The 16,154-nt window shown below is 43.4% G+C and overlaps 1 protein-coding gene across 1 annotated transcript in view; it reads right to left on the bottom strand.

Moving 5' to 3' along the window:
• FBRSL1 (fibrosin-like 1) overlaps window positions 1-16,154 on the bottom strand; it is a 401,205-nt gene that overhangs the window by 285,585 nt on the left and 99,466 nt on the right. Inside the window, exon 3 of the mRNA XM_009888109.1 lies at window positions 9,078-9,113. Within this exon, the coding sequence (XP_009886411.1) occupies window positions 9,078-9,113 (36 nt within the window). The remainder of the gene's footprint in view (window positions 1-9,077; window positions 9,114-16,154) is intronic.

The following is a 16,154-nucleotide window of genomic DNA, read 5'->3' as shown; positions in this document are numbered from 1 at the left end:
CATTTACTAGAACAAAGAGCCAAGGGCAAAGTAGAGGGTACTTGGCCTTACCAGTTGCCAAATGGTATTGCAAAGGTCTCCCACCCCTGCGTGATTCATATCTCACACACAAGTTACACACAATGGGTTCATTTACATTTCCGCCCTTGCCCTGCGTTCCCCGGCTTTCTGGGATTGCAGCTGGTTCTTTTGTATCATGTAAGGAGGAGTCTCTTACAGTTTCATTTATTTATTTGCTACAAAAAGGAGAAAGGACACGTTTCTAAGATGTTACCAGCAAGTCATGGTAACTGGGGCTGGGGCCGACCACAAGGAACCGTGACACCGAAATGCTAAGGCAGCGGGAAGTGAAAACACTGACCCCATATAAGAAACATTTCACATGGCTGATGGGTTTCCATCTGAATGCTCCTCTTCCGGCAACGCAAGTGCTGCAGATGAGAAATCCAGTCTCTTCAGCAACGATTTCGTTCTTGCAGCAGGAGCTTAAAGATTCCTAGAAAGGAACCCTGGGCTCCTCCCTGAGCCACCTTCCAACAGAAGCAAGCATGAGGCTGCTTCTCTGGTCGCTCACCCCTTGGGGATGGAGGAGTGCTGCCTTTCCACTGCAGACACAACTACCTCTCCCACCGTATTCACATTTTAGCAGCCAGCTCTATTGCACCCAGGCTGAAACATGAAGCGAGAACAAGAGAAACCTCAGCCTATAGCAGATTTTCCTCCCATTTGCAGTTTTTGCAGCAGAGCCACCACACCTTCAGCACATTACCAAAAGCTTTCTTTGGTGTGAGATCTGACTTAGGATTGCATCTGTTTTTTTGTTAAAGTGGCATCTTTGTCTTCTGGTAGGACAGGGAAGAAACTGAAGCTCTCTCTCCAGCCTTTAATAACATAGCCCAGTTAAAAAAAAAAAAGAAAAAAAAAAAAGAGAGAGAGAGACAAGGAAAAAAATGCAAGTAATGAATAAAATTACGTAAAGACCACCAATCTACAGGAAACCTTCCTTACACTCTGGATGTGCAGTGACTAGTTTCATCACCAACCCAAAAAACTTACCCTCTCTAGATTAGTTTATTTCATTGCAGTTTAACACAGGTAAAACCATTTGGGGACTGATAAGCAATCAATCCCTGAGCGTAAGTACAACAGGGTATTCCACTGAGCTGCACAATTAAATATTTTAAATCTTATAATGCTTTAAGATGATGGACGATGTTCTCTAATGCCAATAACACCCACAAATTTAATGCACTCGATCCCTTTTCCATGTTCTCTCTTGTTCACCTACTATTAAGGCCAATAAAACATGTTGTTTGCCTTTTATTTCTACACAGCAGCCTGAGTTAGCGGCGTTGTTATTTCCTCTGTTGCTCCCTTTACACTCCGTGGTTTTGGGTGCAGGTTTCCGCAAGGGCATAATGAGATATGAAATAAAACAAGAGAGCGTGAACCCCTGTTCCCCTGCCCTGTGAATTCCCTCTGAGGAACCCACCGCAGCACCCAGCGCAACAAACACCAGCGCGCTCCGGCAGCCCTCAGAAATGGGGTGTTTTAACCCCTTCTCTAGTTATAAAGCCCTAGCACTGCCAATTCTCACTGCACGAGACTATTAGAGAATGAAAGAAAAATCAAAAGGAAATCCCCCAAGAGGCCCCGCACTTAACCCCTGTTCACTTTGCTCATCAGGTAAGTAGCCCTGATTCTAATCAACCGTCTGTTTTAAGCATCTTTTTGTTGGTTTTGGTAAAGGGAAGGGAAAGAAAGTTAAAACAAGGCAATGGATCATAAGGAAAGAGAGCCATGAGAGCAAATAACAACGTGAAAACAGCTGAGACAGAGGAGCAAACACCTTGCCCTATTACACAAAGAAAGCTACAGCATATATATGACACAACTGCCTCAGGACAGTCTTAATCAAAAAGGTCCAAAAATAAAGACCAGATATTCTCAAAATCCTTTGCCTTTCCTCTGCAGCAGGATGTAATCCTTTCCAGGCTGGTGAATTCAAGATGGATTTAGGACAACTCATCATTTTAGTGTGCAACGCCAGTGACAGCGAGGTTATCCCACCCCAAAAGCCAAAGAGCACTGGCAATTTCGGGGGATGCATCTGTATCACAATAGAGTTTCTAGTCAGATTAGAGCCCTCTTCCTCCCCACCGCCCCGAGCCAAGGGCAACGGCAGGGGAGATTAAAAACGTGGGCAAAAATCACACAGAAGTCATATGCCCCGTCCCTCAAGGGGCTCGCAAGGGCTCGTGGCATCAGCTGGCTGTGCTTGCCCCACAGCTGGGGGGTTTATGGAAACCAGCATCATCCCATCCCGCTCCGGGCCACAGGGACAAAGGGCACGGCTGAGCCGGGAGCCTCCCCGGCAGCCCCTCTGCCAGGGCCACTGCTTCGGGCAGACTGACAGTCAGCCAGAGAGGGCTCTTTGTGCTTACTTATGGCTGTGGAGATGAGTGAAAATTTATGGGACTTTTCATCCTAATTAAAAGCAGAGGTCATTTAAGAAGAAACAGACTTTCAGAAAAGGGAACTTCTAAAGGAAAATGTGCTGTAAGGAAGTTCACGGTCTTCAGTATTTGTAAAGCTGAAGTATGCAGTTTATTTATGTTGGTACTTCTGCTTACGCTTTTCATGGGACATTTCAAAAACCCTCAAGAGCTCCCACGGATCTGGAATACTACATGCCCAGCATATCGAGAGCATTTGAGCTCAGGGGTTATGGGGCAGCGTCCAGAGTCATGGGGCCAGCTCCTGGGCTGGCTTACAGCAACCTGGCTCCATCCCACATGGCCCTCAGAGCAAACAAACTCTTTATTTACTCAGTGAACTCAGCTTGTCCAGGTGAATTCAAATATGGGGATAGCTCTTGAAAAGTGAGGCTATTTAGGAACACGTGAAAAGAAAACCAGCAGAAGTTGAGTGCCTTGGATTGACACCCACCATTACATTCCCAGCTCTCTCAAATTCCTGCTATCTTAGAGAGAGAACTCCTTTCAAAATTATGTTTTAATTACGTATTATTATTTTTCTATTTTTTTTAAATCCTTTGTGCTGTCATTGCTCTTACAGGCCACATCACTTTATTATAGACCCTTTTTCTTTTCTCTTTCTAGCTGAGTATGTGTCTTCAAAGAAGACAGAGTATTGCTCCACCTGAAGAGGACCTATCTGCCATTCTTTTTCTTGTCCAGAAGAAAAAGACAATTATAGTCCCTCTTTTATACTTGGCAACACGGCAAAACAAGATTGATACTTATTTTGGAATTATTACTCCCCTATTCATAAATCTTGTCCAGAAAGTCTTGCTCATGTTGCCAGCCCACAGGCACACTATTGTAGGAAATACACATTAAATTCACTTTTATCATTTAACTTTGGCTCCAGCTCAAGGAGTTTTAGATTCATAACAACAGCCCTGTTTCCAGTATTGATTTTTGGCATGGAAAAATGTTAATTTATCAGAGGTCCTAAAATACAATGAATTTTCCAGCCCAGCTAAGAAATGTTACCTACCTACAGAGGAGAGATTTTTCATTAGTGTATGACAGATCAGCAGGTGGAGAAACCCCGTTAGTTACAGTTCAAGTTTGCCTCTGGTCACTGAGCATACTTCCACACCTGTGAGCACGCACTCAAGAATTCCCAACCAGAACCATATGCTTCATAGCAATAATTTTGTTGATTTTGTTGTAGAAATTTCTCCTTCACAGGACACCAGTTTCCCCATGGCTTTCTCAAAGATGGCAAGGTATATAATCATCACCCAGCGTCCCGGACCATCTCCATGTAGGAAGTAGCACTGCGCTGAGCTCTGTACAGAAAAGATGCTGTTGAAGGTGCTTTTCCAAGTTTGACAATTTAGTCCCCAGCCTTAGAGCACAAGAGCATCCTTGAAGCACAGAGCAGACCAGGGGAATGCTGCTGGCGTGATCTTCAGCAAGCTTCTGTAACCGTTACAGTGGAACAGTGAACCTGCCTGTGCACGCATTGAGGATTTCTGGCGTGGGAACAGCCTCCTTAGCAGGGACCATCTGTTTCAGGGTTTCACAGAACTGCAGTGAGCTGGCACAAAACTAAAACAGGCCATGAAAAGAACTCTACAGGGCATACGAGGGTATATAAACCTGCAAAGAGTCAACAGTTCCTAGGGTGATGATTACCTAGCCGCTTTGCAGTCATTCCTATCTGCCCTCCTTCCCACTGAGCTCGTTGCGCTGGACACTACCTCCGTGCTGGAGAACGGGTGAATTACAGCTCCGTACTTGCAGTCTTGGCAAGTCTGCCCACAGGTAGGACCTAAAAAGATCTGAGTGGGGCAGGGTGGTCATGGGCAGGTGTGTTGGGCGACAACCACAACAACTGCACAGCACAGGAGAGGAGTCCTAGAAGCTTCTAAAGATCATTACTAGCAACTAGAAAGCCAGTTCCACAACATAACAATATAATTTGAGAAAAACAGTCAGGAAGGAGGAGCAGACTGGGGTGCAGGCAGATGGTGCAGCAGGGCTCAGGGTGCCCAAAGCCTACCCAAACTCTTGCCTGTACTACCTCCAGTTCCAGCTTCATCTGGGTAACGGAATAATCATTCGCAGGCAATGTCACCAAGTCGAAGGAAAGAAGGTTGCAGATAGCACTGGGTTGACTCTGGATGGCCCATGTGTCTCTGCAAGCCTCATGGTGTTTTGCACGTTCCTTTCTATCCACGAGCTGCAGTCTAAGTTATCTGAGACACTGGTTTCCGGCGCTCAACAAGGAAGATGTAAAATCAACAGAATTTGATGAGCTGCCAGGGATTTGACTAGGCTGCAAAGACTTTGATATTTTACAGAACCTCAGAATAAAAATCAGCTGCCGCTGTTGCCAAGTGTATGTTACTGTTTTTATTTAAAAAAAAAAAAAAAATCTTCCAAGAACAAATAAAACCAAACAAAGACGTCTCCTTCTGCTGTACTTTTGTTCCAAGGTACACTCAGACAGGTTGGTTCACTGGCTATCCATGTGCCATATGCTTTCAAAGTTTATTCTTTTATTCACTCCCACATTTTAGCCCCTTCCATTTCAGAAGAGGAACAGCTGCACAGATGCTCTATAAATAAACTACATAATTTATTGGAAGAGGTTTTTTGTTTATTTTATTAAGCTACCACATATTCCCAGTTCTATCCTCTTCCGTGCTCTCTACGAAACTGAGTCAAGTTCAACTGCAGCTTGGGTTTGTCTGTACGATATGCTCAACCTTATAAACACCTCCAACTTTTTAGTCATTTATAACAAACTGTATGTGCTGATTTCAAGTTTTTTGTAACTACATTCTAACTATGTTAGGCCCTAAATGGACTTAACTATCAGAAATAAATTTGAAAAAATGGTCCACAGAGTGGATATATATCAGTGATACATAGAAACCTCAACATATGGCTAATTTCTAATTCTCTGCGTATTTTTTAACAAATCAGTGCATTTTCAGGTAGACAGGCCTCTCATCCTGTTACCAAAAAGAAAATCTGTTTTGTCTGCTCAGAGGACAGACAGACCTTTCTGACTAAAATCACTAATCTCATTTGTGTGTGCAGGAAGCGTGACAAATGGCTAGAGTAGTTTATCACACGTCTGTAACCATCAAGTCATAAAGGGAATAAGATATTAACCTCCACAAACAAACTAGCGTTCTATTTCTCAGCACAGCGGAAGTATACATTTAATAAGATAAGGATATGAAACACATGCTGCTGATGAGATAAGGAGCTTGCAGAAACAGCACAGAGATATGTCTCATGTTATCCAAGTAAAAGTAAACACCATTCAAAACTTTATTTTGGGAAACAGATTTTTAAGAAATTTTGTCTGCGAGATCTACAGATAGACTGTGAAACTATAAGCCAAGTCACTGTTAATGCTATCTTTGAGGCTACAATTTTCAAGCATAGAAATTAAATCTAGGTGCAGTTGAAGTTAACCAGGGGTTATTTGGTAACCTCAATGCAACCAGAATTTCACAGAGTTATTTCAAGCATGGCCCTTATTTAGACACTTAATGCTCCATAGGAAGCCTGAAGTCAATGAAGTTGTTGGAATATTCAATGCTCAGGAGTTATTATTTAGACACTTACATTTAGTTTTCTTCTTAACTCTAACTCCAGAGTCTGTACCTTAAATACGAGCGGTTTGCTGAGGTTTTCAACGTTAGCCGCCTCTGACCGCACGGACAGGCTCCCCTTGCTTTCTCTCTGCGGCCCAGCTGGATGAGCTGAACCTTGGCTTGACATTTTTCATACAAGATGACTACTACAGGTTTTAAGTCCTCTTTTTGCAAACGTACATTTCCTTAAAATGTGCATTTTCTACAAATGTTTCTGAAAGCAAATATCTCTGCAAGGACAGCTGAAGCAAGTGAATGGTGAAGCATGTAGATTCGAAACAAGCTAATTAAAAATGAACACGCACAAAATAGTTTGTGGTATTTAAACAGCTGCTTATGAAACCCAGTACAAGAACTTCACCGAGTAATGACATATATCATCATTCTGCAAGTGACAGTCTTCCACATCACAAGCCGTGCACAGATATCAGGAGGAACGCTCAATACAAGAATGGTGTCTCCATTGTGCCTCCTGCTAGCACTATTTTTTATCATGCTTTCACCATGTCTGGCAAACAACCCATTTGATGGAAACAGGGGCAGAGCCAAAATACTGACTTAGTGTTTCATATACTGACGCTTTCATGAGAAAACAAAAACCGTTACAAGATATTATGGACAACCCCTGGTTTGGGGCCAGTTGTCTTGAACCGGTGGTTTGAACATCGCTCTGCCACCTGGGAGAATCAGCTTCCAATGCAGGTTTGGGCCAGTGAGGTCTGGCAGTGCTGGAAGTGATAGTCTCTGCCTTATGCTAAATCAATTTAGAGCAGCATCGGAGTCTTAAGGGAAACGGTCAGCCTCAACAGCTGGTACATGGTGAGGCAGAAGGCAGTTTAATAGGGGAAAATGACAACCCATAAGGAAAAGCAACCCCAGCTCACACTACTCATGATCTCAAAATACTGCCTTGGCACGCAGAAAGCTCTTACCTCCCTTGAGAAGCTATGGGTTGGCTAAATAAAAGAACCTTGTCCCCACACATGCACAAAGGCGGCGCTAGAAATTTTCTCAAAATCATTTCTCTGAGAGACAAAAGTAAATTTCTTATCAGCCAGCAATGGAGGAAAACAGTCCTATGATTTATTGGCCTTGAGACTCTAAAAAGAATTCTTTGGCCTTTTTCCATTAAGATTTCGCAACCTAGGTTATAGCCAGTGGGAAATTGTTTAATTCCCAAACCATGCCCTCAGTCGTAAAATCTGTGAAGATGATTCATTATTATTTATGTGGTGCCACAGGCATGCATGGCATTTTATGGACAAATAGAAGATACAGCATCTGCCTTGAGAAGCTTAGGTGAATCCAGCTGTTGGTGTGTATGGGAAGAAGTGCTCAACTGCTCCTAGAGCAAACATTCCTCATCACTCAATGAATTAAGTAATGATACTCACCTGGGATGCTGGAAAGATTTAGATAGGAGGATACTTAGGAGACGTGTCCTTACTGTCTAAAAATTTGTGACATTGTTTCATTAAAGCGGTAAGACTTTTCCAGTCATATGTTATTTTGTAATGGCTTTATGATTAAAATGTACTTAGCCTTGTATTAAGAATTTCTGATAATATGTATGACAGCATGCAACAGTGTCGCTATGAAATCAGACCATAAATTTTGCACTGCCTAGCACATTTTTTTCTCTGTACGCACAGCACTGGGTAGGAGCTCACAAGTTCCATCATACAACGCTAAATATACAACATAAATTATTGAAAGAAAATCATTCGTGTGATTATCGCAAAAAAAATGCGTACCAGTTCTCCACATTAACTTCCTGAAGTATAAAAAATCCACCCTTGGCCTGGTCTATGAAAAGCGAGCAGTTATAGCTCACGGTAAGAAACAGAGTTTAGGACCATTCACCTAGAAGGCAAAACTTTATCATGGCAGTGGTTGTGAAAACAGCAATTATTGTCAATAAGTGGAGGAAGAAGTTGTTAGCCGCACTGAGACATTCTCATTCAGATTTGCATATAAGATTAGCACGGGCCTTCAGCCACAACCTTTGCACTAGCAACGAGGGTACACATGACTTACGGGCTGAACAACCAGGGTATCATAACAGATATCTACACACCATACGTTTGTTATGAGAGTCAGATACAATGCGATTCCAGGAATTTTCATGTTGACATTGCTAAGCCACTCACACCCTCTCCTATTTCCTTATTAATAAATACAATAAGGTCTACGTGCCTGCCTTTTTGGACAGCTGAGCAGCAAAGGTACCCAAAACAAATAATTATATGAGCTCTACATGAAGAAATGTCATTATTGCACATACAAATAAGGTACACGTGAACAGAAATGGTCAATTAAACATCACTGTTACATTGCACACCCATGCAGATGTGTCCTGGCCCTGTAACACCAGCCCCAGAACACCGGTACCTATGGCACTCCTGTGAAGAAAAGACCAGCAACAGCCTCCTCTGAAAACAAGGGAGCTTGTTTTATAACTCAGAGTTTGTGAAGAGAATATTGGCTTCTTTTTTTTTTTTTGTTCACATTGGTGAGGGTCACAATTCTTCATAAAATTGACTATTTTCATCTTTGATTCTTGTATTTAACACACAAATAAAAACCTATGTGGGGAAGGGAGGAGAGGAGGGAAGGCTCTCCCACCAGTGTTGGAAATTCTCCCCACTCCCGTTTTGATTCTCAGGAGGTGACTATCTAGCTGAAATCCAGTATAAAACAACAAAACCCTCCTCCCTACAAGTACAAAATTAAATTGAAGAAGCCCCCAGACTCTTACTGTGCTCTCACACATCAGGGCTGTCCTCTGCCAGGTGTGTGACAGTCCTGTACTTTAACCCTAATTTTTACGTTCTGCATTTCTTTCATGTCAGTGGATATGCAATAGGTGGTGTAAACCTCTGCAATCAACATCAACAGAAGTGAAAGAATTAGCTGTAAAATGACTTACGGAGTAGCCTCTTCCTGAAAGCGATTGAGCAGAACTCTGTGGGAGGAAACAATATGCCACAGTAAGTAATGCAAGAGATTCCGTGTAATGTAAGATAAGAATCATTTTGCGATTCCCTCCCCCAGCCCAGTATTCCTTAGGGGAAACCTTCACAACCAAGAGTGCCTCAAATGATCTTCTGACATTCTGTGTGCTGACACAGGAGTAACAGCAAAAGAGCGTTTCCAGGTGAGGGCTCGGGGGCTATTTCAGACACGGGTTTCCGAAGCTAGAGCAGGGCTTCGACAACACCTCCCAACGAAGGTAAAAGCTCTCAGCGTGGGAGACGTCTTCAGAGCACCAGAGTACGCATTTTGAACTGTCCCTCCTCAGTGGGTAACAGCAGCTTCCAACGAACAGCACGCATGTGTAAGGATGCTCTTCTAAATCAGGGCTGCACATTTTGCCTCATCAACTCCAACTTTCAATCATGTAAGCATATATCCCACTTTCCATTCCCCTCTATGAATTTGTGAGCCTCCAGCCTTCGCGCCGCAGTATTACCATATGACAACTCTATCTGAAACAACAATAGCATCAAAGCACTAATTTATCATCTCTCAGAGCTTTAATAAGCATTCTGTCCCTTTTGAATAAGTTAAAATTACATTGTTTACTCCTGCTCTTCATTTCAGCTCCTCCTGCTCCTTTCTCTACCACATCCTTACCTCTTTCACACGCTGCCAAATCATTTGGTTCTTTTCCTTTTCATTACACCATCTCCAGTCACTTGGATCCCTTTCCCATCTCTACAACCCAAGACTGTCGAGCTGCTGGTTTTTGCTGGCAGTGGCTTTTTCCAAGCAGCTAAATGAATTCCACCTCTATCTCCAGCTGCTGCTATATGCCTTCTTTTCGGAAATTGAAAAGAAGCCGGCAACAGTGGTGGCATATGACACCACATGACCCAGCAAGTACTCTGCAGGCCAATTTCCAAGTGTGATTTATAATCATGACGCCCTCGCTACGTGATTTTATTAAACACGATTCAGAGAGTCTTAGCAGTCCCGTTTCCAAGACTGATGCTGTAGTGGGTACCAAAGCCTGAACAAAAATACCAAGTTGTCACAGGCTGACCTTGAGGATCGTTTGCCTTTTTGCAGCAGTGCCAAGAGTTACCGTGTTACTAAATCACCACAACAGCACAATACCCCAAAAAGAGAGTGATGCAAACCGACTGCAAATACTTGTAATTATCCACCAGTAAGATAACAGTTCCTTTGTACTACCAGTTTGCAAACCTTTGGATCAGAAGATGCCTAGATACAAGCAGAAAACCCCTTCCAGACTCCTGCACTCAACGTAAGACTCGATTCTCTTGACGCTCTGCCCGTGCATGCTCTGTGCCACCGTCTTGCGACTGCCCTAGACACCAGAGAAGCAATTTGCCAGCCAAGCGCCCGTGGAGGAAAGTTTCCAAAGCAAAGAAGAGACAACAGCAATGCCCTACAGCTAAGTGAGCGTGCTGCTGGAGGACGGAGGACTCCCCACCAACGCTCTCACCAGCTGGCAGGGGAACCAGAATGCCAGATGAAAGGAAAGCCATGGCACAGCTCTTCCCAGGTCTTACACGCAGGTCTGCAGCCAGCGTGTGACTGGGTGCCCGTCCCCATCCCTGGCACGCAACGCCTGCTCCTCTGTCCTGCTGCAGCTCAGGAGACCTCTGTTCTACAGGAAAAGGACAGCTTTCACAGGGGAGTCTGAGATAGCAGTAACAAACAGCATTTCACTTTCTGCCTTCTACATATTGCACATCAATTTGGCCTCCGCCTTCAAATGCTACAAAAAATTAGAGTTATTTATAAACCTCTTTAATCTAAACTGCCCAGATACCAAGCTACAGAATAGTGAAATGAAGGGCAGTAGCATTTATCTTTCTTTTTACCTATCCCTCCCTCTAAGTACTTTTTAAAAAAAGCAACAACCAAATAACTCATAGAACTCAGCCTTGTACAGAAAAAAGGTTAACAACAATATTCTACTATCTACATAAGTATGTTGAACAGCTGAACACAATTATCTGTTCTGACACTTTGGACAGCTTGATCAGGCAGTTCACCTAAAGCACACACAGAAACGAAGAGAGGGCAAATTACCTGCTTGGAGAGGCATGAGGAGGAAAGGAGAAAGGGTGGCAGTTCTCACTCCCCCCTCCCATCAACTTAGATTTAACAAAGATTGACAAGGTCTAACAAATTGGAAAGAATAATCAAAAACAGAAACAAGAGGTTTCATTAGAAGCTTCTCTCTAGGGAAACAGCCTCTCAGAGTATTTTCACTTTAACAGTTATTTTCAATCTTTGAGTCTTGTGCACGCCCAAAATATTTTCCCAGGATGGAGCAGATCCTTGGACAAGAAACTCAAACGCGCTAACAACAGACCTGCTTTTCTTAGATAACTTTCAGGCATCCCAAGCTGTCCAAGAACCCTAGGAATCTGCAGACCACTGATTTAAAACCGCTGAGTAGAAAACAATAAAACCAGTTGCTGAATAAAGTGTTACATCAGAAATAATTAAAACTGAATGGCAATTTACTCTGGCATTTTTCTCATCTAAGAACTTCTTTCTCCCTTACAAGTTTTACCATTAAATTTCCTGGAAATCAGGGGGGGAAAAGGGTGTTGTGTCTCCCCTCAGAATTTTTATTGCGTGTATAAAGTTTGTAACGAGTGAATACTTTGGATGCAACTCATAAAATCCTTTCCAACAATTAGGTTTATGCACAGCCATGTTCCACACTCTCCAGAGCTGTTTGCATGCATTTTTCTGCACATCTAACAAACCGCTATTGCTTTCTTGGTTAGCTGGGAACACTGCGGGCTCTTTAGGAGGATCCATACCAAACTGCCACATGTAGAAACTTTGAAAGCCCCAACTAATAGCAGCTACGAGTGCCAGAGCAGAACAGTTTGCATGCAACTGTGATGGATGTTCCTAAAGAAAAAAAATCTTCGGGGGTTGATACAAACATAGCTCAATCCATATGTTTCTCTATCAAGATCAAATAATGAAAAAAGTAATCAATAGTGGCTGCAAATATAAGAAATCTTGGTGGAAGTTTAACCTGGCACCTATCCAAAGTTGAAGAAACCTCCATATGAATGAGGGCTTGTCTGGCAAGAGCAGTTACTGGGGCAAGTCTTCAGCTTGGCTCTTACAGAGGCTCTTACCTACAGGACAGGAGCACTTACATGGAGGCCCATCATGAAATTCTTATTCGTAGACTAGTCTCTTTGCTATCTTGGTCAACTTTCTCCTTGTCTGAAGTCACCTCAAGCAGCAGGGTATGATGGTCACTGCAGTACTCAGCTAGCCACGTTCATGTTAGTGCTGCACGAACCAGCACGGCACCTGCCCGGTAGCTTCGGTTCACCCAGGACCAAAACCCAAACTAGCCCTGACTGCTTCAACCCAGGCACCCAAGCAGGCTCAGTTTTGGCCTTCAGCACCGTCTGAAGACATCACCGCAGCCAGGAAAGATGCAGCCAAACATGCAATTCAAGGACAGAGGACCGTGACCCCACCTGGTCAACTCTCTGCAGCCAGACACAGAAATGGCTGCCACGTCTCCCCTGTCCGAAAGCCTTCACGTCTGCAAAACACAACCCTGCAGAAGAAGCGGGAGATGGGGACAGTGATGTGCCCACACAACTCAAGTGCTGCCCGCCCAGAGCAGGCAGGGCCAGCAGGCATGGGGTCTGCCAGCCCCCCAGCACCACCGCCACAGCAGACGCAGCCATGCCAAGCTCGCGGAGGTCGGTCTCCTCGGCTGTGGCTGCCACGTGAAGCAGTCCTGGGAGGGCAGAGTCCCTGGGAGGGCAGAGGTCCTCTCTGCCCGGCTTGAGCACCCGCTTTTGTGCCCTCTCATGCCTCTTTCAGCACTGTCGGGAATAGCCTGGGCTTCTAAGGGAGACTGTTACTAGTTAGGGGCAAAATGAGTGTGGTCTGTGCATTTTATGACACATAAGTGGAACTACAGTGCTAGATGGCATTTGTGCATAAGATAAATGGCTTATAATATTTTGCAGATGATGTGCTCTTTTACAACTAAAGATTTTTGGTTCCTTTTAAGCCCAAGGTTAAAAACAAAACCAGACAGCACAGACAAGACATTTCAGTTATGTCACAGAGTGAATTATTTCTGCCCTGGGATAGCTCTCATGTTAATTACACTGGATATTAAAAAAAAATACACCTTTCTGGCAGCAAAGACGAAAATCTTACTGTTGAAAGACTCTACTATCCCCCCACCGATGTCCTTGAGAGTTTGAGTTACACTGCAATCTGCCATTGTATTTAAAAGATTCCTTCCTTTATTCCTGATAAACACTGTGATTGCAATTTAGAAAAGAAAATTATGACAAAATCTCACCAATAATCTTCAGCAGGTTTCCCAAGCTTGTCTATAAATTGACAGGAAAAGTTATTTCCCTTGTATAAATAAAAGAATGGCCTTCCACTGTTCTCACGATGCAAAAGAAACCAAGACACCCTCTGTTCAGTTTCTTAAAGCCATTGGGTTTTAGTCATTGAACTAGAAAGACAGTAGGAAGGGCTTTAAAATCCAGTAATAATTAAGGTAACAGGACACCAAAAGCCAATTCCCCACTCTCAATAGGTCAGGCAGGTCTCAACTTGGATCTTTTGTATTCTTGATATGTGAACTAACCATAAGGGGATTAAATAAAAGCAGGTGACGGCAGTATGACCACAAAATTAACTCTTGGTTTTGGTCTTCACTTCCCTCTTCTTTGGCTAAAAGACCTAAATTAACATATTCCAGAAACGTCAAGAGTTGAGTTGATTCCAGCTTTTCTGAAATGTGTCACTTTTGTTGGCTGAAACCAAAAGTATGTCAGGTACCTCTAAGTCAGCTGTCAAAATAGGCATTTGGGGCAAATAGCTATTCCTGTGTGCGCAAAGGACAGCCCCCCAAGAGCCTCCGAGCACTATTATTAATATCACCCTCTGTGTTAGTGTGGAAACTGAGGCAGAGAAAGACTTAGATGTGCTTAGTGTCGCCCACGGAGTCCCCAGCAGAGGAGAGAGCTGAGGCAGACTTCCCAGCTCCCATTTAGTGCCTGCTGAATCACAGGCTCAAAATTCTCATACGGCCCAATGCCGCAAGCCTGATTTGGTTGATGAGCACTCAGCGGAGTTAATCAATAATATGGAGAGAACTAATTTTTAAATATGTTTTATAGCCTTTGTTCAGGATGAAAACTCACCTCAGCTGCACTTGTCTTCCACTATTTGTTGGTTACCGCAATTCTGCAGTCAGGCAGGACCGAGGCACAAGGATGCATGCACGGTTACCTGTCCACTTGGTCATTTATAGAATATTCAACAACGGAATATTGGTTCAGCTTTGAATACTGGAAAAATCTAGTATTTCCCTTCCAAGCAAGCCCTTTACAATACTCAACTGTCTTGGGATGAGAGGGGTAAGTGGAGAGGACATCAAAAAGGGCCAAGACTGGAAGATATCCCAGACCTTAACACAACTAATTTCCATAGTCACACTTCTGTCTGTGAATACAGTGAGTTCAACAGATAAAGGTCACAGAGTGAACCTGATGTTCACTTAGATTAGAAACCAGGACCTGACAAGATAACCACAATACATGATGAATGATTTTGGATACCATGCAAAACTTGAATGTGTTCCTTCTTTAATTCACTTATTTTATTATGTTGGCTAAACAAAGGGGGTTATGCTTGGAAATACTGCAAAACCAGTTCAGTAAGATATAAAACTACACAAGGTCTAAACATCCGTGACTGGCTTGACAGGCTACAGAACAGCTTCCAGCCAAGACACTTAGATACCTACAACTGATGGCCAGAGACATCTGAAGGAAAGACGGGTGCTGACCAGGAAGGAATGAACTGCATACAGTAAGCCAGGAATAACACGAAAAGACCTCACATTCCCAAAACGCAAGGAACATGCATGAGTGCTGCTCCCATTCAAACCACCATCCCTCGTCCAACTTCACAAAACCTTCTCCGGATTTTCTTTCCTCCTAGCTACACTCCACTACCTGAACCTTCATGCAAGTCATTATGACTTTGCTCGTAATTTTTGCTGCAGCAGTTTTCATGCAAGCATTCGGTATTTTGAGGAACACAAAGATAAAAGTAGATAGCATGCTCAAGGGACACATGTCCTCCGTGTTTCCCTCCAGAAGTATGTGACTTGAAAAGTTTCATAATCCTTGCTTGCATATTCAAACCATTTTCCCAAGACTTATGACTTGGGGAGGGAGTCTTAAAACTATCCTGTTGCTACCTTTATTTTGCTAAGCTCTATGATGCTCTTATTCCACTCTTCAAACTGGGGATCAGATTCTAGCGTGTTATATATGGGAAACACTGGACAGCATGTGCCACAAAGAGTTTGTAGTCCACACATTGCTGTCCCAAGCCTTCCAAAAAGCTCCTTCAATGCACTCAGTAACATTTCTGACTATCACGCTGAGGTGTTCCTGGTCCAAGACATGCCAAGCTCTGCTGTCCCACCGCCACCCTGCCTCGAGCCAAGACCAGGTGTCCCACATGTGCCAAAGTTTGCGAAGTGGATAAATAAGGACCTGTGGTGTTACTGTGGTCCAGTTCTCACTTCAGAGGCTCATTTGATCATGCTTCTGGCATGAGGCACACGTAACAGACCTGCAGCTTTGCATCCTGCTTCTGCTTTAATCCCTTTGCCCCAGGAGGGGAAGTGTGGTACAGAAAGTACGAGGGAAGGGGGAGATAGTGCCTGTGATGGCACACAAAGAAAAGCAGATCACAGTGAAGTGTTTGAATTAGAAATCACAGAAGTTATTTTGTATTCATCTACCAGAGAGAGAATTGTATATCTAGTCTATACAATATGCTAAACACTTATCAAAGAACATTCAGAGAGAGGAAAATCTCTGTGTTTCCTAAAAGACTGTTTTTCGTTTATTATGTTTAAAGAAAAACAAACAAACATATGAGGATAAGATGATGGAAAATTAGAAAAGATAGCCTGGGGGATGGGGGATGAGAG

The sequence above is a fragment of the Charadrius vociferus genome, unplaced genomic scaffold, assembly GCF_000708025.1.
Source record: "Charadrius vociferus isolate BGI_N301 unplaced genomic scaffold, ASM70802v2 scaffold326, whole genome shotgun sequence".
Taxonomy (NCBI): Eukaryota; Metazoa; Chordata; class Aves; order Charadriiformes; family Charadriidae; genus Charadrius; species Charadrius vociferus.
The sequence above is the reverse complement of the archived record's forward strand: the minus strand, read 5'-3'. Positions and strand labels throughout refer to the sequence as shown.